The sequence below is a fragment of the Marmota flaviventris genome, chromosome 1 (assembly GCF_047511675.1).
Source record: "Marmota flaviventris isolate mMarFla1 chromosome 1, mMarFla1.hap1, whole genome shotgun sequence".
Classification (NCBI taxonomy): domain Eukaryota; kingdom Metazoa; phylum Chordata; class Mammalia; order Rodentia; family Sciuridae; genus Marmota; species Marmota flaviventris.
The window spans coordinates 210679669-210701697 of record NC_092498.1 but is presented as its reverse complement, the minus strand read 5'-3'; the positions used below and the strand labels follow the sequence as shown (position 1 = coordinate 210701697).

The window sequence follows — 22029 nt, the reverse complement described above, 5'->3', positions numbered from 1 at the left end:
CTTCATCAACTGTACCTTTACTATGTCCAGAAGCCAATCATTTCTCACTCCCCCAGGGTCCCCATCCTGGCCAGAGTCCCAGGGTCATCCACATACTCACCTGGATTAGCGACCTCTGGCCTGGTTTTGCGACTCTAGACCTGCCTTCCCGGTTTGTTTCTCCCACAAGAGCCGCCAAAGGGCCACATCCTTCCTGTGCTTAGAATCCTCCATGGCTCCCAGCTCACTAGGAACAAGAGCTGATGGATCCCCTGGAGCCCGCAGGCCCCAAGCACTCTCCCTTCCCTCATCCATTCCCATCTTCCTGCTCAATCCTTCCATTCCAGCCACACCAGCCTCCTCACTGTCCCTCCAGCCTAAGCAAGGGTTCAACTCAAGACCTTTGGACAGACGTTTCCGTCTCTCTGCCTGGATGAATCTCCCCCAGATACCGACATGACCCCTCCCCCTCGGGTTTCTACTTCAATTACCTTACTTCCTTAGAGAGGCCTCTGATCCTACCCTCTTATTCAAAATTGCCATCTCAGCTGGGCGTGATGGTGCACACCTGTCATCCCATTGACTCAGGAAGCCAGCGTCAGCAACTTAGCAAGGCCCTCAGCAATTTAGTGAGACCCTGTCTCAAGAATTTAAAAAAAAAAAAACTTAAAAAATTTATATATATACATATAAAGAGGACTGGGGATGTGTCTCATTGGTAGAGCACCCCAGGGTTCAATCTTGGTACCACCAAAAAACAACAAAAAAGACATGCCATCTCCCAAGTCCATTTCTCACACTCCTGTCATTCTTGTCCGCTTTGCTTAGGGCCTCACTAAATTTTTGAGTCTGGCTTTGAACTTGTGATCTTCCTGCCTCAACCCCTAGGGTGGCTGGGATTACCAGTGTGCACCACTGTGCCCGGCCCCAACCCTTTTTATTTTTTAATTTTAGTCAGGACTTGCTAAATTGCCCAGGCAGGCTTCTAATTTGTGATATTCCTGCCATAGCCTCCAAAATAGCTGGGACTACAGGTGTCTGCCACTGTGCCTGGTTCTGTGTAGCTCTTCTTACATCCAACTTTGATCTTACCTGCTTGTTATCTATCTCCCTTCACTGGGAACGTTCCATCCAATGAGAGTGGACTTTTTTTTTTTTTTTGGGGGGGGGGTGGTTACCGGGGATTGAACTCAAGGGCACCTGACCACTGAGCCACATCCCCAGTCCTATTTTGTATTTTATTTAGAGACGGGGTCTCACTGAGTTGCTTAGAGCCTTCTTAAGTGTTGAGGCTGGCTTTGAACTCACAATCCTCCTGCCTTAGCCTCACGAGCAGCTGGGATTACAGGTGTGCGCTGCTGAGAGCAGGTATTTTTGTCTGAAGCTTCTTCAAAATCCACACACACACAGACACCCACGTAGTTCTCACTGATTGGTCATTCTCACTTCAGTAAGTGCAAGACTGTGATCCTACCAATTGGCAGAGTGAGGTAGGAAGATGGCAAATGTGACACCAGCCTGGGCAACTTAGAATTCATCTCAAAATGAAAAACTAAAAGGCCTGAGTGTGGGGGCTGGGGCTGTGGCTCAGCAGTAGAGTGCTCGCCTCGCACATGCGAGACCCTAGGTTCGAGCCTCAGCTCCACATAAAGATAAATAAGTGAAATAAAAGTATTATGTCCAACTGCAACTAAAAAATAAATATTTAAAAAGGAAAAAAAAAAAAAGGCCTGAGTATGGCCAGGCACCATAGTCCATGCCTGTAATCCCAGCGACTCCAGAGTTTGAGGCAGGAAATTTGAGGCCGGCCTCACCAATTTAGCGACACCCTCAGCAAATCAGCAAGACCCTGCCTGAAAAAATAAAAAGGACTAGAGATGTAGCTCAGTGGCAAAGTGTCATTGGGTTAAATTCCCAGAACCAAAAACACACACACACACACACACACACACACAAAAAAAAAGTCTGGGGATGTAGCTCAGTGGAAGAGCGCTTACCTAGCATGTACAAGGCCCTGGGTTCCATCCCCAGTACAGAAAAAAAGAAAAAAAACCCACAATGGTTCTGAGTCACTGGCCAACCTTCTGTCCCTTGCAATGATGCCCAGAGGCCAGCCACAGCAGATTTAATGTGTTTATTCTTCTTCTTCTATAAAATCAGGCTCTCCTCAGGCAGCACATTAACTCCAGAGAGAGAATCAAGGCTAAGAATCACATTGATGAAAAGAACAGGCCTGTACCTGCCACCTGACCTCGCCCTCCCCCAATCTGGGGAGCAAAGGGCAGTGGTCATGGCCCTGAGGCTCCTAAGCAGCTGGCTGAGGCTGGTGAGCTGGAGGCATCCACGGTGGGCGAAGCCCCAGGCAGGCGGGTGGGTGGGTGCTGAGGTCTGTCAGTGCTTGTCAGTAGGGCGCAGGTTCAGAGATGCCAGGCGTCCCAGGGGTCCACGGCGACCATTGGTGGCCAGCCGCTGCTGTGCCAGGAATGACTGGGCATGGGCAGGCGCCCGCTCCTCCCCAGCTCGCTGCTGCAAGGCCATGCCCTAAAGGAAGGAGGGGTGGCGAGCTGGGCTCAGGTAAACTCCAAGGGGCCCCCAGTTCTCTAGCCGCAGAGTCGGTACACTCACCATGTTATACCAGGCGCTGATGAGCAGCTTCTCTTCCTGTTCCCGCTGACTTCGATTCTTCTCGAAATCCATCTGCAAGGAGGCAAGAGTTAGGGGTCTGGGTGTGCCAGGGGCTGCACCAAGGGACAAGGACACCAACCTCCAGGTGCCGGATGCGGACATCCCGCTCCCGGAGCTGTGTCCTCAGGGTGTGGAGTTCTGGGGTTCCTTCCCCAGGTGGCCGCTGCTTGGGTTCCAGGGTCTGTATGACCTAGAAGTTGGGGGAATCAGTCAGGTGACCTTGGCTTCACAGGCTCCTCTGCCACATTGGGGTACATTAAATGTGACAGCCCGCAGCAGCGGGAAAGCATGCTGTGACATGGTGGGCTATGACCAGGGCAGAAGGCCGGGCAAAGACCCGGAGGGCTGACAGAGGGTGAGTCTGTAGGAGGCACAGGCAATGGGAGGCCAGGCCTGAGGACGGAGGGGCTCCTGGCGACCTCACCGTGCGGGCCTTGTCCACGTAGCGGCGGTACCGCTCCTCCATGGCCCGCAAGTCCGCGTCCTTCTTCTGCAGGCTGTCCTGCAGCTCTTCAATGCGACGGGCTGCTGGGAGGACAGGCAGCCACTCAGCTCCATGCTGGGCTCCAGGCGCCCCCGGCCCCGCGGCGGAGCCCCCTTACTGCTGTTGTCGGTGGGTGTCTCCAGCTCCTCGAGGTACTCTCTCTTCCGCTGCAGCTCCAGATCCGCCTCGCGCAGCTTCTGCCTGCGGGAGGGAGGGAGGGACGGGGCTCACCTCTGAGTTACCTGCTTTTCCTTTCTTATTACTGCAGCTGTACACGGACACAATACCTCCATTTATTTATTAACTTATATGTGTGCTGAGGCTCGAACCCAGAGCCTCACACACGCCAGGCAAGCGCTCCAGCTGTGAGCTGTGCCTGTGCCGGCGGCTCTTCTCATCAGCCAAAGGGACAGGCTGCTAAGACCTCCCTGCCTGCTCCCCACCACGTATGGGAACTGCAAGCCCTGGCCCCTCCATCTCCTCAGCCATCAGGGCTGTGACCCTCCACATCCTTAGTGGTGGCCTCTCTGTCCACCTCTCCTCATCCTACAGTCCCCAAGCTGCTCTGGCCACCATCATCCTTTTCCAACCTCTTCTTGTCTCAACCCTTCAGTTCCATTTTTCAGCCAGCAGCCAGGGACCTTTCTAAAAGAGATTCTGTGCCAGCGGGTGGGTGGGGGCACAGAGATTATGGACTACAAGAAACACTTGTTTCTGGGCTGCTGCTAATTTGCTGTCCTTCTAATATGATTCTTCCCAACAGGGTGATGCAATAAACTAATTTTTTTTAATTGGGGGAAAAGGGCTGGGGTCGTGGCTCAGTGGCAGAGGGCTTGCCTCGAATGTGTGAGGCACTTGATTCGATTCTCAGCACCACATATAAATGAGTAAAACAAAGGCGCATCAACAACTAAAAAAATAAAAAATTTAAAAAACAAAAAAAGGGGGGGAACCCACACTTTTTTCTAGGGGATGGGACATGGCTCAGCCATAGAACATTAGCACTCAAGAGACCCTGAGTTCAATCCCCAGAAGCATTTCCTCACCCCACCAAATTTGCTTCTTTTATTTAAAAAAAAAAAAAAAAAAGCAATTATCACTTATCACATGACCTGGCTGAAAACCCCTTTGCGGCTGCCCACTATGTCCCCAAAACAGTCCATGCTCCTCTGCTGGGTAGATAAGACCATAGTTGACCAGAGCCGCATGGATCTGGTCAGCGAACGCTCCCCTCACAAGCAACTCCCCATCTGACGCAGCATGCACCCCCCCAACTTTAGCCCGTGCCTTTCCAGCCACCACTCACAGGTGTTCCTCCAGCTTTCTCTTCAGCAGGGTGGGCTGGGGGAGAGAAGCAGCAAGAGGTGAGTCCTGAGGTCCCAGAGGGGTGAACCCTTTCCCGAGTTGAGGGAGGGGGTACTCACAATAGCCTACACCAGGCATCGGACAGCAGGGGAGAGAGAGAGAGAGAGAGGAGGATTACTGGGAGGCATGAGGAAGGACCAGGCAGGGAGGAAGTGGGCACTCACGTCCTCGGTCTTGCCCCCCTGCTCCTGGAGGGCCTTCTGCAGGTCCTCCACCTGGGCCCGCAGCTCCGACAGCTGCTGCTGGTTCAGCCTGCAGGGTGGGGGGCCGCTCAGTGCTGTGTGAGCTCAGTCCTGCTCTGAGCGCGAGGCCCTCCTCCCCCTGGCCCTCACCTGTGCTGTGTCTCCAGCCCATGGCGTGCGCGGTTGGCCTCCTCCAGGTGGCGCTGCAGCTCCTCCTGCCGCTCCCGGTCGGCCGCCTCCTGCTGACACAGCCTCTTGTTCTCCAGCTGAAGCCTCAAGAGTGTCTCCCTGCAGACCCAGGAGGAGTGAACAGGGTTGGGGACCAGTCTTCCCGCAGGCCTGCTCAGGCTGCGAGTCAGCCCAGGAGGGGAACTGGCGGGTGGAGGCAGGAGCAGGATGGAGCCTTGAATTAAAAGCATTGAAGATCCTGCAAGGCGTTGGGGACTGAGCGTGGGGGAGCAGAGCGCTAAGTGAGACCTAAGTGCTGCACAGCTGTAAACTCGTCCAGAGGGTGAACCAGGCAGGGGTGGGGGTACAGGAGAGGGTTAGATCTGGTTGCAGGAACGGGAAGAGCTGCTGTGAAAGAGTTAATCCAATCAAGGCACAGGGGCTGAACCTAGCAGAGGATCCAATGAAGACTGGGCCCTGGGGACACAGATCAAAGTCAGCAAGGCTAGGATGTGGGATTTTGTATGTGGAATAGAAGTTTGGGACCTAATTTGTGTGCTGAGGATAGATCTTGAAGAAGGCCAGAGTCCTGGACCAGGTAAGAGCCGAATCTGGAGGCCGACTAGGACCTGGAAACCCACACCAAGCAACCAAGGCTAGTGCAGGGGGCGGGGCTGAGGGCGAACCCTGGCCCAAGGGATGGGAACCAGAGTTCTGAGTGACCAAGGATACCTGAGCTCTGCAGGCAGGATCTCCGCAGCTAAGTTTTCCAGGCCCAGTGGGGTGGGATCCAATGAGGGGTCTGGAGAATGGGAGAAAAGTGTTCAGGTCTCTGTTCACCCGCAGTCCCTGGCTCTAAGGGCCTCTTTTCAAGTATCATCTTTTTTTTTTTTTTGGGGGGGGTGTACCAGGGATTGAACTCAGGGGCATTTGACTACTGAGTCACATCCCCAGCCCTATTTTGCATTTTATTTAGAGACAGGGCCTCACTGAGTTGCTTAGCACCCCACTTTTGCTGAGGCTGGCTTTGAACTTGCAATCCTCCAGTCTCAGCCACTCTAATGGTGTGGGCCACCGAGGCGGGCTTCAAGGATCATCTTTGGCGGCTCAGTTCACCCCAGGACACCCCTCCCCGGAAACCCCATGGGTCTTCAGCTCACCAGCTTGAGTCAAACCCCGAGGCTGCAGCTGGGCACAGCGCAGCTCCTCGTTGGCCTCCCGCAGGGAGTCCCTCTCTGCCAACAGCCGCTGCAGGGACAGGATGCAAGACGCCACATGAGGCAGGCTTAATCTCCTAGAAAGTGGGCTATTTGGGGATTTGCAGGGAGGAACTTGGACCCGGGACCTCAGCCTCACCTCCTTCTCCTTTGTCACCGACTCATACTTTTCCTCCAGGTTTCGGCACTCAAATAGCCATTTCTCAGCCTTCATGGCCTCCTCCTGCCGCTGGCTCTGAAGTTCCTGCACCTGGACAGAAAGGAGAGTTGCCTGCTGCGGTGAAAGGAGGGCAGCGACTGAATGCCGGGTGAAGGGGCGGGGCCAGAGGGACCCAGCCAAGAACCTGGAGGGGCTGGAGCTTAAGCTTGTAAACCCAGACAGGGGATCTGGTCCACACATAAGACTGTGCGCGTGGGGGGCCTTGGAGACGCGCTGAGGGTCCACAAGCTCTGCACGCCCAGCTCCCCCAGCTCTCACCTGCCGCCGCTGCGCCTCGAGCTGTGCGCGCAGGGAGCCAGCCCGGCGCAGCTCGTCTTCCAGCTGCCTCGTGCGCTCCGCGTGGCCCGCGTTGCACTCCTCCAGCTGCCGCACCTGCCTCCGCAGCTCCCTCAGCTCACCCAGGCGCCGCCGACAGCTGTTCAGCGTGGCCTCCAGCTGCCCTGCGCGCTCCGAGGACTGACTGTGTGGAGGAGACAGGGAGAGGAGCAGTCGGGGATCAGCAGGAATGCGGGGCCCTCAGGGCGGGGGTGCCAGCCTGCAGAACATGGGTCCCAGGTGAAGGGGTCATGGAAGTGGGTATCAGGGATCTGCCAGGGTAATGATTAGCCAGGGTCATAATCAGGGGATCCTCAGGGGTGATCCTGTGGAGGCACAGAAGGGTGGTGGGGTGACAGGAAGTGATAGGGACCTAGAAGGGAATGAGGAAACCCCAAGGACAACCTGGGGGTCATGGGGAGCTCTGGGGCAAGAGTACTGTGGGGTTCTCAGGAGTGCAGTAGCGGTCTACAGGGTACTTCAGCATTGCAGGAGTGCCAGAGAGAGCCCTTTGGGGTTATGGAAAGCACAGTAGGACAACAAGGGCTGCAGTGGTAGAGTCCTGGGGCGCCCGAGGGGGTCTAGAAACATCCCGTTGTGGGGGTGTTTGTTGACAATGCCATAGGAGCTGGGAAGCATGAGGGACAAACAGACACTGGGGATCCAGGAGGTCCACTGAGGTCGTGGCGATGTGGTGGGGGGTTCAGGACAGCGGGCCTGGGGAATTCAGGGTGAGAGAGTGGAGTCTGGGGTGCTTTCTGGGGGTACAGTGGGCATTTGGGGGTTACAAAAGTGGCAACGCTGGAGGTGTGTGGTAAGCAGCCCTGGGGACCCACCACTCACCGCAGCTCATCCATCTCGTCCTTCAGGGCCTGTGCCTCTTGGGCCAGGCTGGTCAGGGCCTGGTTGCGCTGCTGGAGCTCAGTAACCTCCCGCTGCAGCTCTGCACAGCGCAGGCGCTCATCCTCCCTGCTGCTCTCCAGCCTGGGGGTGGCAGCGGAAGAGAAGGGGCATGTGAGGGCTGTCCTGGTACTCCACTCCGGGGCCCACCTGGCCCTGACCCCCACTGCTGTACCTGAAGTTCTCTTCCTGCAGCTGTTCCAGCTGGGACTGCAACAGCAGCAGCTTCTTAGCAGTAACACCCGGAGTGACCTCGGCTTGTGACCGGCCCACCCGCTCCCGCAGGGTGGCATTCTCCTGCACCAAGCTCTGCTTCACCTCTGACAGGAGCACCAACTGCAGGCAAGCCAGGGTAAGCTGGAGCTTAGGGGCCACACAGGTGACCCTGCCCCCTGGGCCCCCCCAGCTCAGCCCACCTGTCGCTCCAGGTCCAGACAGTGCTGCCGGAGCTCATCCCCCTCCTCGGCGTCCTCACTCAGGAAATAGTACCTGCGGGACTGATATCAGCAAAGATTGGGGGTGAAGAACTTGGGGTCCCAGGAGAAGGGGGATAAGGCTGGGACTGGTAGAGGCAGAGAGAAGGGGCCAAGGTGTTGGGAGCTGCCACATAGGAACTGAGTGCCCCTTAGCCTTGAGTGATGAGAATGTGGAGCTGTGGCCAGCCAGCCATGGGCTGCATGTGTGAACTGTGGGCATTGAGCACACAGGGTGGACTGAACGGACGCTGCCCCTCTGTTTGGGCGGGTTTTCTTCCTTGCTCTGCCATGATCCCACACAGCTCATGAGATGGGTGTGGCCTTCCTAGATGTCATAGTCAACCTGCTGACAGCAGACATCACAAAGCTAGACTCAACCCCCTGAAACCTGACCCCTTGCCTCATTTGAATGGCTCCTCCCCAATAAAAGGGTTCAGCACGCGCTCCTGCTCTCCTTCTGTGGACCCCTAAGGTTGGAGGAGCCGAGCCGTCAAAGGACCCAAAGAAAAAGGTATTTCTCTGTGTGGTTATTTCATGCAGCCCAGTTCACCTGGGATGACCCTGAGTGTTTTAGTTATGAGATATAAGAGTTCTAGTGGACCAGGGGACTAGGAGAAAGTTGATTTTGGAGCCCTGGGGACCTGCCAAAGGAAAAGCCTAAACTCCCAATGAATGGGGGTGGTTTATACACTTAGGGACAAGCCCCTCCACCTTAGGCAGCCCTGAGAACCAGTAAAGGGGTTTGGATCTTTATCAAGGTTTCCCACCCTCACCTGTGTATCAAAGTTGCCATATGTCTCCTGTGACAGGGACTCTTGGGTGTCTTTGGTCATAAGCTGGAGATGGGGGAAAGCACTGTGAGGAGCGAAGCTCTCTGAAGACGGCCTTAGACCATCTCCATTCTCCTGTCCCCACAACCAGTTCTGCCCAGTCACTCCAGCCAGAGACTGCCCTCCTGCCTCTGGCACTGAGGGAAGCGAGCTCTACTGAGCCTGCGAGATTGTGATTTAGAGCTGGTAGGTGCTGGCAGAAACATAAGACAGAGATGTCTGGCCAGCTGACTTCCAGGCAGAGCCTTACCAGGGCAGTGCCTGTGTCCAGTTGCCTCTGCCCTGGAAACGCTCCCTCCCCTGACACTCCTCAGTCATCACATGGGCCACCCCACCCACCTCCTGGATGGCCTCCATCACTATGTGTTGAACCGATTCCTCCAGCGTCATGATTCTCTGGATGTGCTCTGGGAATCAAGGTGGGGGTGACTGAGACCCAGGGGTGAGGTGAGGAGGAAAGAGCCTTTCCTCAGAGCCATACCCCCAGGGATCCCCTAGCTCCCCCTCTAACCCTCCCCATACCCTGCTTTTTCTCGCAGCTGATAGCACAGCCCAGCACCAACTGAAGCAATTTCCCGAGCTCCTTGGGGTCAGAGAACTCGCCAATGAGGCTCACATCTGGGAGGTGCTGTTCTGACACAGGGTGTCCCAGAACCTGAGTGCAAGAGGGAAGGAGGAGTATCGGGGACTCACAGACCCTCCCCCTTCTCCAAACCTCCTAAATCCCTTTACAGTTACTCACATCCTGGGAGTATTCCACCAGGCTCTGTAAGATCTTCTGCAGATTGCTGACCTGGGGAGGGCCAAGAAGCTATGTTCAGGGGCTCAACAGCCCCCCCCACCCTGAATCTGTCCCCATTTTCTTTTCTCCACTTCACTACTCATTCCCTGCTCATCTCATCCTATTTGGGCCCATTTACAAATATCCTCTTCCTTAGAGGTGACCGTCTGGTTATCTGCCCATTGTGTCCACCTGCCCATCTTTGTTCATGTGTTTCCAAAATCCAATCACTTCTCACCACCTTTCACTGTCATCTCTCACCTGGATGACTGCACCAGTCACCTCTCATCTTCCGTTTGGGAATGGAAGCCTTTCTCATGCTAGGTGATGCATCCAGGGGAAGTTTTTGTTTTTGTGCGGGAAGCAGCCAGGGGCACTCTACCACTGAGCTCCATCCCCACATCTTCAGAGTTTTGCAAAGCTGATGAGGCTGGCCTTGAATGTGCCATCCTTGTGCCTCAGCCTGGGGTTGCAGGCACAGGTAACAGTAGTGCAAAGCTCCTGAGTGCCTCCAGAGCTCTACTTTTATTGTCTTCATGAATCTAATGCTCTTGGAAGTAAATTTTTATGTTGGTGTATGTGTTGTCTGTCCACATCACTAGACTCAGGGCTGTGCTTTCATCTGTTATTCCTTGCTGAATGCCCAACACATGGGTACTCAAGAGCAAACAGTTGGCTGATCACCAGACATCTGTCCCTCTTTCTGGACAGGGCTTTACGTCCACCACCCAGGATGTGTGTTTGACTAGAATTTCCCTGACCATCTCTTCACCATTCTGTCCCCTAGTCATGAGTCCACCTGTCACCTTCAGCCTCCAGTTGGGACCTGGGTCCTCTGAGATGTCCTGGAGCCATGTTTCGTTGAACCAGGAGGGGTCTCTGGGGGGAGGGGAGGGGAGAAGGTGGAATGAGCTGGCTGGGGAACCCTTTTGGGATCCTCCCCCTCAGCCCCACTCACATCTGGTTCAGCACGTGGGCTACAGCAAGGCCGCTGCTCAGGTCCTCGGGGCTGGCACAGGGGGGTGGAACTTGGAACGTCTGCAACTGAGGCGGAAATGAAAGGGCAACGCGGGGATTCAAGGCCTGAGACCACCGAGCCACTCCTCTTTAGCAGACTGTTTCTGGCCAAGAGACATCTTACAAGATTGAGCAGGCACTGGCCTGTTGCTACACCAAGCTAGCTCTGAAGGGGAGTGGCTTCTGCACACCTGAGACCGAAGGGGGCGTGGCCTCACTTTACCTCTGCCTAACAAAGTCCAAGCGACCAGGTCAGGGCGGTACTACGAGTCACCTGGTTCTCACAGGCACCACGTGATCAGGCCAGCCCACCTGTACCCCCTCACCCCACGTGAACCAGGCACAGAGGGGCGGGGCCTCACCTGTTCTTTCCACGCAGGCCTGCCACGTGACAGGGACGGGTGCTCAGACTAGAGTCCAACGGCCTGCTAGGCCGGCGACCCCTTCCTCCTTCCAGCCCCAGGACCGAGGGGCGGACCGAGGCAGGGCCAGGGATCCCGGGCTAGGGGAGCGGGCGCACACCTGTCCCCAGCCCCGCCCCTCGACCTACCCAGGTGAGCAGAGACCCGCATAGCTTGGCCTTGTCCACGCTCATGGCTCCGGATCGAAATCCACCCTGGCCACCGAGCCCCGGCGCCACAGCCGCCTCCGGGTCCGCCACCAGCGAGCGCCCGCAGCCCTGACCTCCCGCTCTGCCTAGAGCGCCGCCCCGCCCCGCCCCCTTGGCACAGGCCCCGCCCCGAGCACATGATCTCTTCCAGACGCCAGCTCTTGCCTGCGTCTCCGCCATATTGGATCCGGGCAGTTTTCTGATGCCTATTCTACCGCTAGAGGTCAGTGTGGCCCAGGAGTGAGCATTGAGTGGATAGCCACCTCCCCTACTCCCCCACTTTTGGGATTGTAAAGGGCCTCTCCATCTTTCTGAGATGGAGCTGCCCCATCCTGTTATACAAATGTATTTCCTTCTTTTCTTGCAGCTGACAGAATTTTTTTTTTTTTTGGCACCAGGCATTGAACCCAGCGGTGCTTAGCCATCCCCAGCCCTTTCTTTTTCTTTTTTTTTTTTTTCCATTTTTACCCCGTATAGCCAGCCCTTTCTTATTTTGAGACAAGGTCTTCCTAAATTGCTTAAGGCTTTGCTAAATTGCTGAGGCTGGCTTTGAATTTGCCATCCTCCTGGCTCAGCCTCCTGAGCCACTGGGATTACAGGCATGCGCCACTGTGCCCAGCTGAAAGAAATTCTTCCAACCATCTTATGATCAGAGGCTTTATCTGTGTGGGCAGGCGCGAGTCATAATACATCCAATGAACTTGGAGTTGGGGTCTTCCTAGTGGACGTGACTCAGAAGCCCTGCCCCAAGGGTGGACAGGGAGATAAGGGAGTGGTCCTATAAGTCGAGAGTAGGAAGGGTCTGTCAGACACAGGTCCTGGGTAGTGCACAGTCACATTTACCCAGCCTGAATCAGTCCTATACTGAGATTCCCCTGAGTCTTACAAGCCCTTAGATAACCCCCTGCTTCAGATCCTAGGACCAGGCTGAAGTTGCCTGTCCCCTTCCGCCCATCAGGGGGCGCGCAGATCGCAAGAACGCTGCCTACTGGGGAGGGGGTGCGCCCACTCGGAGACCCAGCTGGGGCGACCGAGAGAGCTCAGAGGCATAACAATTATAGTTAACAATAAACTCGCAAATCGCCACTTATGGAGTGCTTACTGTATATAGTATCTGCGCTGATTTAAATCCACTACCCTACGTGTCAAGTGTTGTTTTAATTCCCGGTTTTGCAGACGAGGAAATAGTGGCTCTAGGTGGACCCAGCCTTGAAGGAAGAGGGTAAAACACCAGCCGGCGCCCTTTGACCCCGGGGGCCACTCCCTTGCAGGCGGGTGGGGTAATGTGCAGTAATTAGAGGTTATTAGCTGTACCCAGAGGGAGGGGCGGGCTCTGCATTGGGGGCGGGTCCAGATCGAAGGGGAGGGGCGCTGTTCCCATCCACGCAGAGAGTCTGGAACCAGTGACCTTGTCCTAGAGCGGGTGGGCAGGGTGACAACAGTCCCCCGCCCATCACATGAACACAGTCCCTATAGCCCTAAACACCCGGTTGCAGCCCACTCAGATGCGCAGCCGCACGCACGCCAGAGTCTTGGAGGCTGCTCCACACCCCCACAACCCCCTCCTTGTTTTCCCGACTCCAGCCTCTGGGAGCCAGGTGGAGGAGGGTAGAGGGGAAGGGGTCTAGGGCTGGCGCTTCCATAAGACTGCCTTAGGCGGGCGGGCGTGAGAATAGCTGCTGCTGGTTCCCGGTCCTGCACCTAACAGAGGAAAGGGTGCTGCCCAAAGGGGGAAACAAATCACCCTGCCCCCAGGTAGCAATGGGAGGTGAGTCAGGAATCAGGGCTGTTAAAAGAATGGAGGGCTGGACCTGCCAGACCTGTAAACATTTGGGGTGGGGGGGGGTGGGTCACGGGATTTTGATGTTTAGGGAAAATATGGGAATCCAAATATTTAGGGGAATTGGCTTAAATTATTCTAATGTTAGTTTGGATGTTATGGGCATCCCAAATGTCTAGGGAGCCAAGATTAAAGGAAAGGTCCCTGCTGTCCATTTGGGGAAGGAGTCACAACCTTCTATTTGGGTCAGCAGGGAGTCCCACATTTGGGGGGAAAGAAGGGAGTGCACATGTTAGTGGGAAAACCAGCAATCCTTGTTTTGCAACAAAGGGGGCCCGTGCTGGGAAGGGATCTGGGTATCTTCTACAAAAGGCACAAACCCTTCATTTCAGACAGGTACCCCATACTAGGAGGAGGGATGCAAACCTGTTTTAGGTATAGGGAGGCTCCAAAGTTTGGAGGAGTGGTCTGGAGGCCTTTATTTGGAGGGACTGAGCCCCAGTATGGAGGTCTGGGTCAGCAGCCCCCAGCTGGATTGGGGACCCCACCCTCTCCTGCCTGTTTCCAGGAACAGCTGGGCCCAGCCTGGGTTGTACTGCTGGGAAGCCAGTGACTCAGCCCCTCCCTGCGGCCACAGCTGGACCCTGGCCCGCCCCCTCCAGCCTGCACATCTGGGCAGGGACCCAGTCATCAGGCTGGTTTGAGGACCCTGAGTTCCACAACTGGAGGACAGGACCCCACGACTCCTCCCCAGTGACTGACCAGAGCCACTGGATGGACCCCATGCGCCATTACCCTGAGGGACTCTGGCAGGCCCCCTACACCCCAGATACTGACATCCTGCCAGCAACTCCTATCCCGCCCCTCCCCCATCTCGGTGCTGAATCCATGGGACATGCGTTGTTTTGGTAGATGTGAGGTGGTGGATCTGTGATTGAGTGTGTATCGGCATCTGCGTCCACTTGTGTTTTGAGGCCCTGGAGTTTGGGCAGCTGGGTATCTATGTGTGATCTGATGGTGGGGGAGGCTGTCAGGGATTGGGGGAGTGACTAACATCTTTGTCTGTGTATAACATCCAGGTTTGGGGTGATGCACCAAGTGTATCTGTGTATGGCCTGTGTCTGAGTGGCTGTCTTATTCTGTCTTCATCTGTTATGTATTCGTACTTACTACTTGCTTCTCTAGGGTGTCATTTTTCAGTATCCATCCATCCATCCAGTCTTTCTTTCTTTCTTGGTACTGGGGATTGAATTCAAGAGGATTCTGCTTCTGAGCTTCATCCCCAATCCTTTTTTTTTTTTTTTTTAACTCAGGGGCACTTTACCACTAAGCTGAGCTATGTCCCTAATAGCTTTATTTTTTTGAAACAGGGTCTTGCTAAATTGTCCAAGCTGGGGGCTGGGGTTGTGGTTCAGTGGAAGAGAGCACATGTGAGGCACTGGGTTCGATTCTCAGCACCAAGTAAAAATAAATAAATAAAATAAATGTAAATTGTCCAGGCTGGCTTTGAATTTTAATCCTCCTGCCTCAGCCTCCTGAGTAGCAGGGATTACAGGAGTGTCACCACAGCCAGTTCCTTGTCATTCTTTGTGTGAGAAGTGTGTAACAATCAGTGCCTCAATATGGCCTTAGGTTGTGTGCCTGTGACCATGTCCTACTTTGTGTTTGTCTTAATCATGTGTCTTCTGTGATAGTGTAACCCGGTCATGTGTCCTGGTTTGTCCACACCACTTGGACAATCTGAGTATGTGTGTGGCCTTGTGGCTTTATCTCTGCCACTGTAACCTACTTTGTGCATCTTGTGACAATGGCATGACCGTCCTATGTTTGTCTCTACCATGTGTCTCTGCTGCCACAGTCTTCATACAAGAGGGGTAGTTGTATGACAATCTAAGCCCCGGATGTCCAAGACGGTATCGGTGTTCTACTTTGCTTCAATGGTGCAGCATTATCAGTGTCTGCAAATGTAAATACCTGTGTCCCTATCACAAGCCATTTGTGACCCATGTGCCTGTGTGACTCTGCCTCTCCTCTCCGTGTGGGTCTGTGACTGTGTTGTGACCCTGTCCCTGTTTGCTGCAAGGCTGGCGTAACTTAGGAGGGATTTGGCCAGCGTGTGGCAGGTGTATCCTGTGTCTGTGTGACACTGCGGGTCAGAGTTGTTTGTGACCTTGTGTGTGTGGCGGGGGGGGGGAGCAGGAGAAGTGGGGTGTCAAAATCACACCAGACAGTAGCCCCAGTGGAGGCGATGATAGGCGCAGGGGCGTCGCGTCCCAAGACTCTGGGCTGTGAGGGCCCCTCCCCGCGCTGCGGGGGCGCGTGCGTCGTGCGTGACGTGAAACACGACAGGGGTCGCTGCGTGCGTGGAGCCCGACGCGGTCGTGCGTGCAAGAGCGGGGACGAAGGCTGGCCCTGCTGCGTGCGTGCGTGCGTGCGAGCGCGCGCGGGGGCGGAGGCGGGGGCTGGGCGCGGGGGCGCGCGGGGCGCAGCACCGCCCTGCCGGAGACTGGAGACTTTGGGGCGCGGGTGAAACCCGGAGGGGGCTGCCGTTAACCCCTTCCTGCCCGACCTGAAACCTGCGGCCCCTCGACCCAGCGCACCGGGGCTTCCCCAGCACATGGTGGGGGGCAGTCCCTGCTGGGGGAGAACCCCTCAGTGGAGTTGAGACCCCCCCAGTTGTCATGGAAACCAGAGCTTCCCGCGCAGCCCGGCGCGTGCTTCCTCCTCACTTCCTGTCTTCCTCCAGCTCCCGAGTCCAGTGACAATGAGCTTCCCGTTCCCGGTCTCCGGAGAAGGGGGTGGGGGTCAGCGAGGTCTGGGTGTGCGTGACTCAAGCCAGCCCGGGGGTCCCTTGGCCGCAACCGACCTCGCTCCCTCTTCTTAGCCCCTGTGACTCACCCCTCGCGGCTTTCCCCGCGTGTGACTCAGGCCCCTGGGAGGGGGCTGGGGACTTTGGGACCCCCTCCAGGCAGCCGGCACTGAGAACTGAGTTCTGGGGACCTTGAGCTCCGGGGGAGGGGCTCCCCTTCCAGAGAGAAGCCGCGAGGCGAGGCGGCTGCTGAGTCCCTTTAGCTGGCCCTTACCAAGGTCACTAGGGCGCTTTCCCAACCCCACCCCAGGCCTCAGGGAACCCAGCTCCAGCACCCCCACCACACACGCGCACCCGCGCACACACAGCCCACAGGAAGTTTTGGCAGAGCCTGTCGTGGCGATGAAACGGTTAAAGCCGTTTTCTTATTCATTTCATCCAGGGGCCCATTTTGACTCAGAGCAAGCGGTGCCCCCTGGAGCCGGCCTCACGGGGCAGGGTTTGTACTCCACCCTACATGTACCATTTTTAGAGAGGAGGGGGATGGCGGTTGGTGAGCTGGCTGGGGGTCTCGGGTAGCAGCATTCAGAGGGGGCTCCAGCCGTGTTTCGGCCCTCATGCTGTCTGAACCTTAGTTTCCCCATCTGAACTGGGAGGTGATTATGACTGGCTCATTGAGTTGTTGTGAGGATTAGATGAATAATAGATGGGACGCTTTGCATCCAGAACTGGGCACAGGGATAGTGAAGGGGCTCCTCCTGCCTCAACCCTGAATGTCCGGGTGCCCGCAGAAGCCAGTGCTCCATGCCCCACCCAGGCGCTCTGAGGCCACGGGGTTCATTCTGTCCACCCCCTGCCCCAGGCGGGCACCCAGGAAGTGAGAGGCGGAGCAGGAATGAGGCGGAACCTGTTGGGCCCGTCGCTGCCCTGCCCCCCACCCTCATTCCCGTGCCCTGACAGGGACCCCCCCACGCGGCAGCCCCACCCCCGCTGCCCTGGACGCCTGGGTCCTGACCCGCGGGTGGCCAGAGGGAGGGGATGTCGGATGGAGACAGCGTCTCGGGAACATCCTGTGGACTGCTGGCTGGACAGACAGGAGGGTCAGCCCCTCCCAGGGCAGGGCAGACATCAGCTGGGGGCAGAGTAAACATGGCCCAGGGTGGCTAGACTGGGGGCGAGGGGCAGGGGGGTGGCGCTGCAGGAATGTACACACACAGTTACCCCAGAGAGCCAGATGCACAAATCCCACTGAGAGACTGCCAGCCAGGGACACACAGGGTCAGATGTAGATCTGGGCAAGAGAACCAGAAATGGCTGACATACACACTGACAGCTGACTCAAAAGCAAGACAGAGGGGCTCAGGTTGTAGGGATGTAGCTCAGTGGTAGAGTGTGCGTTTAGCATGAGCAATGTCCTCAGTTCCATTCCTAACACTTAAAAAAAAAAATCTATACACACTGTCAAACAGGCAAAGGCATCAACAGGTCAAAAACATATAGGCAGGGTATGCATGGCATGGATAAACCAGCTCTGCCCATGGGCGAGACAAATGCACAGTTAACTGTGCATTAGACACACGCGGAAAACACGCGAGTGTTGATAGGCTCAGAGAGAAGGTACCATCACTCATTACAGGCACCCTGAGAGCCACACAAGAGATGTGTAGATATCCATGTGCACTGTCAGGTCCTGACACCAGAGGACAGACACACACACACACACACTCGATGCCCCAACTAGAGCAGATACCCAGAGGCTAGAGAGACAAACACACACCCCTGGATAGGTGGATAGAGCAGTCACCTACATACCATGGCCAAGTGCCTTAGGCACCCATCACCACAGCTATGGCACACACACTTGAGGGGAGATGAGGCCTTACAGACATGAACCTTGCCAGGAACACTTTGAACCCACTGGCAGAGTGGGTAGATGTGGGCAGAAAGATTGACACATTCGTAGACATGGTCTGGCCAGACGGTCTTACCCAGCACAGAGAGGCATGGATGGCCACAGTTGGGTAGTCATAAACACACAGGCTCAGAGACACCCTGTGGGCTAGCGCGTGCACACACACACACACACACACACACACACCAGCCACAAACCATACACATACACAAACTAGTTACAATCTACATACACACACATCAGCCAAGCATAAACTTCTCTCTCTCTCTCTCTCACACACACACACACACACACACATATACACGACCAACCACAGAACACACAAAGCAGCCACAGACCTCTTTTTTCTCTGGGTCCCTCTCTCTCTCACACACACACAGATCAGCCACAGACCACACACACACAAGCACAACAGGCATGATGGGTTATGAACTCCCAAACAGCCTATATAGCTGTGCACACAGGCCAGCCATGAGCAGCCCATTCCACGGTGCAGGTGTGCGCACACATTCCCCCCCCCCACCTGCCTTCCACGCCAGGCAGCCCAGAGCCCCACACAGACAGGCCCCACACCCCCTGCAGGGCTGGGCCAACCCACAGACACAAGCCCATGAAACAGGCCTCACACATTCCCGCACGCCCCGACAGGCCAGCCACAGGCGTACTCCCAAGCCACTCAGACACTCACCCCCCCACTTTGCTGAGGTTCTATGGGGTGCTAGGCTCTGCCCCCAGAGATCCTGGCACTTCCTCTCCCCAAATATCACCCCCACTTCCCTCCCTCCCTGCTGCTCTCCACTTCCCCTGGAGGCCCAGCGCACAGCCTCAGACCCTGCGGTGTGTGGGTGTCTTCTCATTACATCTCCCATTAAAGGGGACACCTGGGATCCCAGTGATGCTCAGGCCCCCCAAGCTTCACCAACAGCACTGTGGGAAACTCCCCCTATGCCCAGCTGAGTCAGTGTGAAGAAAGAGCCGGCTTCCAAGAAACCCAGCAGCTTCCTCTCTGGGAGAGGGGGTGAGGGACCCCCAAAACCACAGGGGTTGGGGAGGAGTGGCTGGCAGGCTAGGGGTTCCTGGGGAAGGGCCTCTGGGATCGATTCTCAGCTTCTTCTGGCCCAGGCGCCTGTCCACACCCAGGGGCAGGGACGCGGGAGGCTGGGTGCTGTGACTTGTGGGTTCTCGTCCTGGCCTGCCCACTGGCTGACTCATGGGCAGCCCCCAGCCCAGTTTCCTGGTGAGGGCCCTGCCAGGGGCTGGTCAGTGGAGCCAGGGAGGAGGAGGGTCATCAAACTATTTATAAGAAGGAGAAGTCCCTCCGTGCCAAGACCAAAAGCCCCAGAGAGACCCGTGGGTGGGGGTGGGTGAACTTCCTCCTTACCCGGTCCCCCAGGCCCCAGGGATATGGGGGAAGCCTGGGCAGGGACTGCTCAGCCAGGTGCTGGTCTGAAGCCTAGAGCCTGGGCAGTACCCAGCTGCCAATCTCAGCACCCAGGCCAGGCGGGGGAGGGGGCTATCCTCACACCCTCCTCACCAGGCAGGCCTGGCGCCAGCGGGGCGGCGTGAGGGGGTGGTGCCCAGGCCACAAGGGTGAGACTGGCAGGGGCCTGGAACCGGCTGTACCAGCTTGGCTGGGCCCCCGCCCTCCCTTGCTGGCCCTTTCCCCACCCCCTGCTCAAACACCCATATAGAGTGCATGGCGCGACCCCACTTCAACATGGTGGCTTGCCCGCAAACACCACGTCCCCTCATCCTGTAGCCAGCTCCATTTCTCCCCCATGTAAAGAAGACCCTGTGCAAAAGGACCCGCAGAATTTGGCACGCGCTTGGCACTGCACAGACGCCTGTCTGGTTGTGATCATCCACAATATAATTGCTAATGCTCCAGAGGCAGAAAGCACTTCTAGCTATGGAACGTCAGATGAGTTCCTCGATCTCCTGCACCTCCGTTTCTCATCTGTTAAATGGGGATACAAAGAGCAAACATTTTGCTGGGCTGTTGGAAGCAGTCAGTGACTTACTTTATGAAAGCCACTTAGAACAGTGTCTGGCCCATGGTCAGAGCCATATAAGTGTTACCTATTAAAATAATAATTACTATTTCTTAGTCTGTCTGCCTGTCTTAAGTGTCTCTGAGTCTGTCTGTCTGCATGACACTACCTCAGCCTCCATGTGTCTCTCTGGGCATCTCTCCCTGTCCTGGCCCTCTGCCCTGTACACCCATTCTTGCTTTTAGGTCCTTGTCCTCCTCTCAGTCCTCTTTGGGACTGCCTGGCCTCTCTCCAGAGCTCCCCTCTGGCATGGCCAGCCTCAGCTCTGGCCACTAATGACTCACTGTGGACTCCTAGACAGTGGAACCTGCATATTGGCTTCCCAAGGTGCTGCCCTCCAGCCTGCCCTGCCCAGCCCCCCAACGCTGCCCGCACTTCCCTGCGGGCCAGGCCAGATGTCAGCTGCAGTTATTAGCATGGGCAGGAGACACAGGCCTGGCAGCCTGCCTGCCAGACTCAGCGGCCTCTGGAATCTCCCTTGAGCCTGGGGCGGGGGAGGGGAGCCACTCAAGCGAGGGGAAGATGGGAGGGGGCACTTAGGGGTCACAGGGACCCTCCCCAGCCTCTTCTGGGATCTTCCTCCCAAGTGCCACTGCTCCACTGGACTTCCCCCGTCCTCTCATAGCTCGGTTTTTCTTTCATCTTTCATTTTCCTTCTCTCCACCATGCTTGGTGAGCTCTGAGCCTGCTCCATAAAGGCAATTTAGCCCTTGTTCTCAGCCTCTCTCTACCCTAAAAAAGCTTCCATCCTCCCACAAAACAGAGGCCCAGGAGGTTGAGAAAGAGGGAGAGATTTGGTCTCTCACTTCTTGTTCTTGTGGGTTACTGCTTGGAAGTCCCACCTTAAGTCTAACTAGAAGCCTATCTAAACCTCCACTCTGCCCTCCAGGGGAAGAGGCTGTGGGTTCTCTCATCTTCTCCCCTTGGATTTTGGTGTACTTGGACTGGTGGGAAGGGAGCCCTCAGATGAGGGAGACAGCCTGGCGAAGGAGAGAGCCTTCCTCTAGATATTCTGGATGGTAGAAGAGACCTCCAGACTAAAGTGGGTCCTGGCCCACCTGAAGGAGAGAGGGGTATCCAACCCCTAGGGGTATGAGAAGAAAGGGGTCCGAACCTCCTGGCAAAGGGAAGGGCACCCTGCTCGAGGGAGGAGACAGCCGCACAGCCACGGTGCCAGCCAGCCCAGGCGCCTGGGACGCCTGGAGGCATCAGCCCGCCCCCTCCGCGCCCTGTCGGGCCGGGGGCGAAGTCCGACCCAGGCCCTGGGGCAGGCGGAGACCTGCCAGGCTGGGTCGGGCCGGGCCGGGCCTGGCAGCACGCAATCCCAGAACGGCTGGGCGGGGCGGGGCCGGGCCGGGCCGCCGTGGGGGCCTCGGGGGCGGAGGCCGGGGCTGGTCGGGACTAGCCGTCCGGGGGCCGGGCGCGCCCTGGGACCTGGCAGCTACCAGGGCTCCTGGCTCCTGGCTTGGGGCCCCAGGACAGCGCTGGTCACACCCCTTCCTATTCCCTAATTTGGGTGTCGGGGAGAAACTCCGGGGGTCGCCCCGCCCTCAGTCCCGCCCGCCGACTCTGGCCTGTTGCCTTGGCGACCAGGCCGGCTGCAACCCCCTCCAGAGGGCCAATGGAACAGTCCCCACGCTGCCTGCCTTAGCGGTGGTCTGCAGGAGCCGCGGGCGGAACCATTATACTGAAGGGGGGGAAAGGATGGCGAGGCCTCTGTGGCTGGGCTACTTCTGCTCACCCAGGCCTCCACGGGGGTCGCATGCCCAGGTTCCTCTTGCCAAGAGCAGAATGCAGCCGGACCCAGGGCGGGGCACAAGGTCCCGTAGGATCCCAGTGACGGAGACTGGGCCGGGCTCCTTCCCCCGGGGCTGTTGCCACACTTCCTGCCTCGGCGCTCTTTCCCCAGCCTGTTTCTAAGGAAGGGAGTCGGGTTGGGCGACCGCACCCCGGCCGTCCGGCTGGGTCTAGGCTCCAGGAGCTGACAGGGTGTCGGGCAAGTCCCGTGTCACTAGGGGAGGGCTTTTGGGATGGGGGACAGAGTATACAGGTGCCAAACAGTCACCCACAAGGGAGAACTCCAGTCATGCAAGATGCAAGATCCTTCTCCAGGATCCTCAAAGCCCCCTCTTGTGGCATGTCATTGTCCACTTAGCTCCTAAGATGTGCCTAGAGCCTTCTAACTGTATTTCATTAGGGCTTTGCAGAAGATCACACCTTTGACAAACATGTCCCCCTCTTCTATCCC

The 22029-nt window shown here is 56.7% G+C and overlaps 1 protein-coding gene across 3 annotated transcripts; it reads right to left on the bottom strand.

Moving 5' to 3' along the window:
* Positions 1 to 2098: 2098 nt before the first annotated feature.
* On the bottom strand, positions 2099 to 21587 carry Hook2 (hook microtubule tethering protein 2). Of its 3 annotated transcripts, none has more exons than XM_071602229.1 (22): positions 21523 to 21587; positions 10561 to 10646; positions 10409 to 10481; positions 9564 to 9614; positions 9344 to 9476; positions 9161 to 9228; positions 8765 to 8827; positions 7932 to 8012; positions 7691 to 7851; positions 7459 to 7599; positions 6559 to 6760; positions 6220 to 6330; positions 6024 to 6111; positions 5596 to 5665; positions 4846 to 4983; positions 4678 to 4765; positions 4455 to 4489; positions 3267 to 3349; positions 3089 to 3192; positions 2744 to 2854; positions 2605 to 2676; positions 2099 to 2520 (listed from the first exon to the last, which is right to left on the bottom strand). In XM_071602229.1, exons 6-22 carry the CDS (start codon positions 9209 to 9211, stop codon positions 2371 to 2373), a joined length of 1749 nt encoding a protein of 582 aa, XP_071458330.1. In that variant the 5' UTR covers positions 9212 to 9228; positions 9344 to 9476; positions 9564 to 9614; positions 10409 to 10481; positions 10561 to 10646; positions 21523 to 21587; the 3' UTR covers positions 2099 to 2370. The 3 variants fall into 3 exon arrangements, with proteins under 3 accessions (XP_071458330.1, XP_027811026.2, XP_027811027.2); XM_027955225.3 differs by lacking the exon at positions 21523 to 21587 and adding an exon at positions 11170 to 11321; XM_027955226.2 differs by lacking the exon at positions 21523 to 21587 and adding an exon at positions 11170 to 11321 and having other exon boundaries at positions 3089 to 3189.
* Positions 21588 to 22029: the final 442 nt, after the last annotated feature.

Excerpts from the sequence above, each read along its gene's own strand:
- Hook2 (XM_027955225.3), bottom strand. The coding sequence starts at position 11,214 with ATGAGCGTGGACAAGGCCAAGCTATGCGGGTCTCTGCTCACCTGG. Across the intron at positions 9,615-10,408 it reads GTCCCAACTGGAGGCTGAAG|GTCAGCAATCTGCAGAAGAT; the intron begins GTGACAGGTGGA and ends GGCCCTCCCCAG. Across the intron at positions 4,490-4,677 it reads AGGGGGGCAAGACCGAGGAC|CCCACCCTGCTGAAGAGAAA; the intron begins GTGAGTGCCCAC and ends TCTCTCCCCCAG.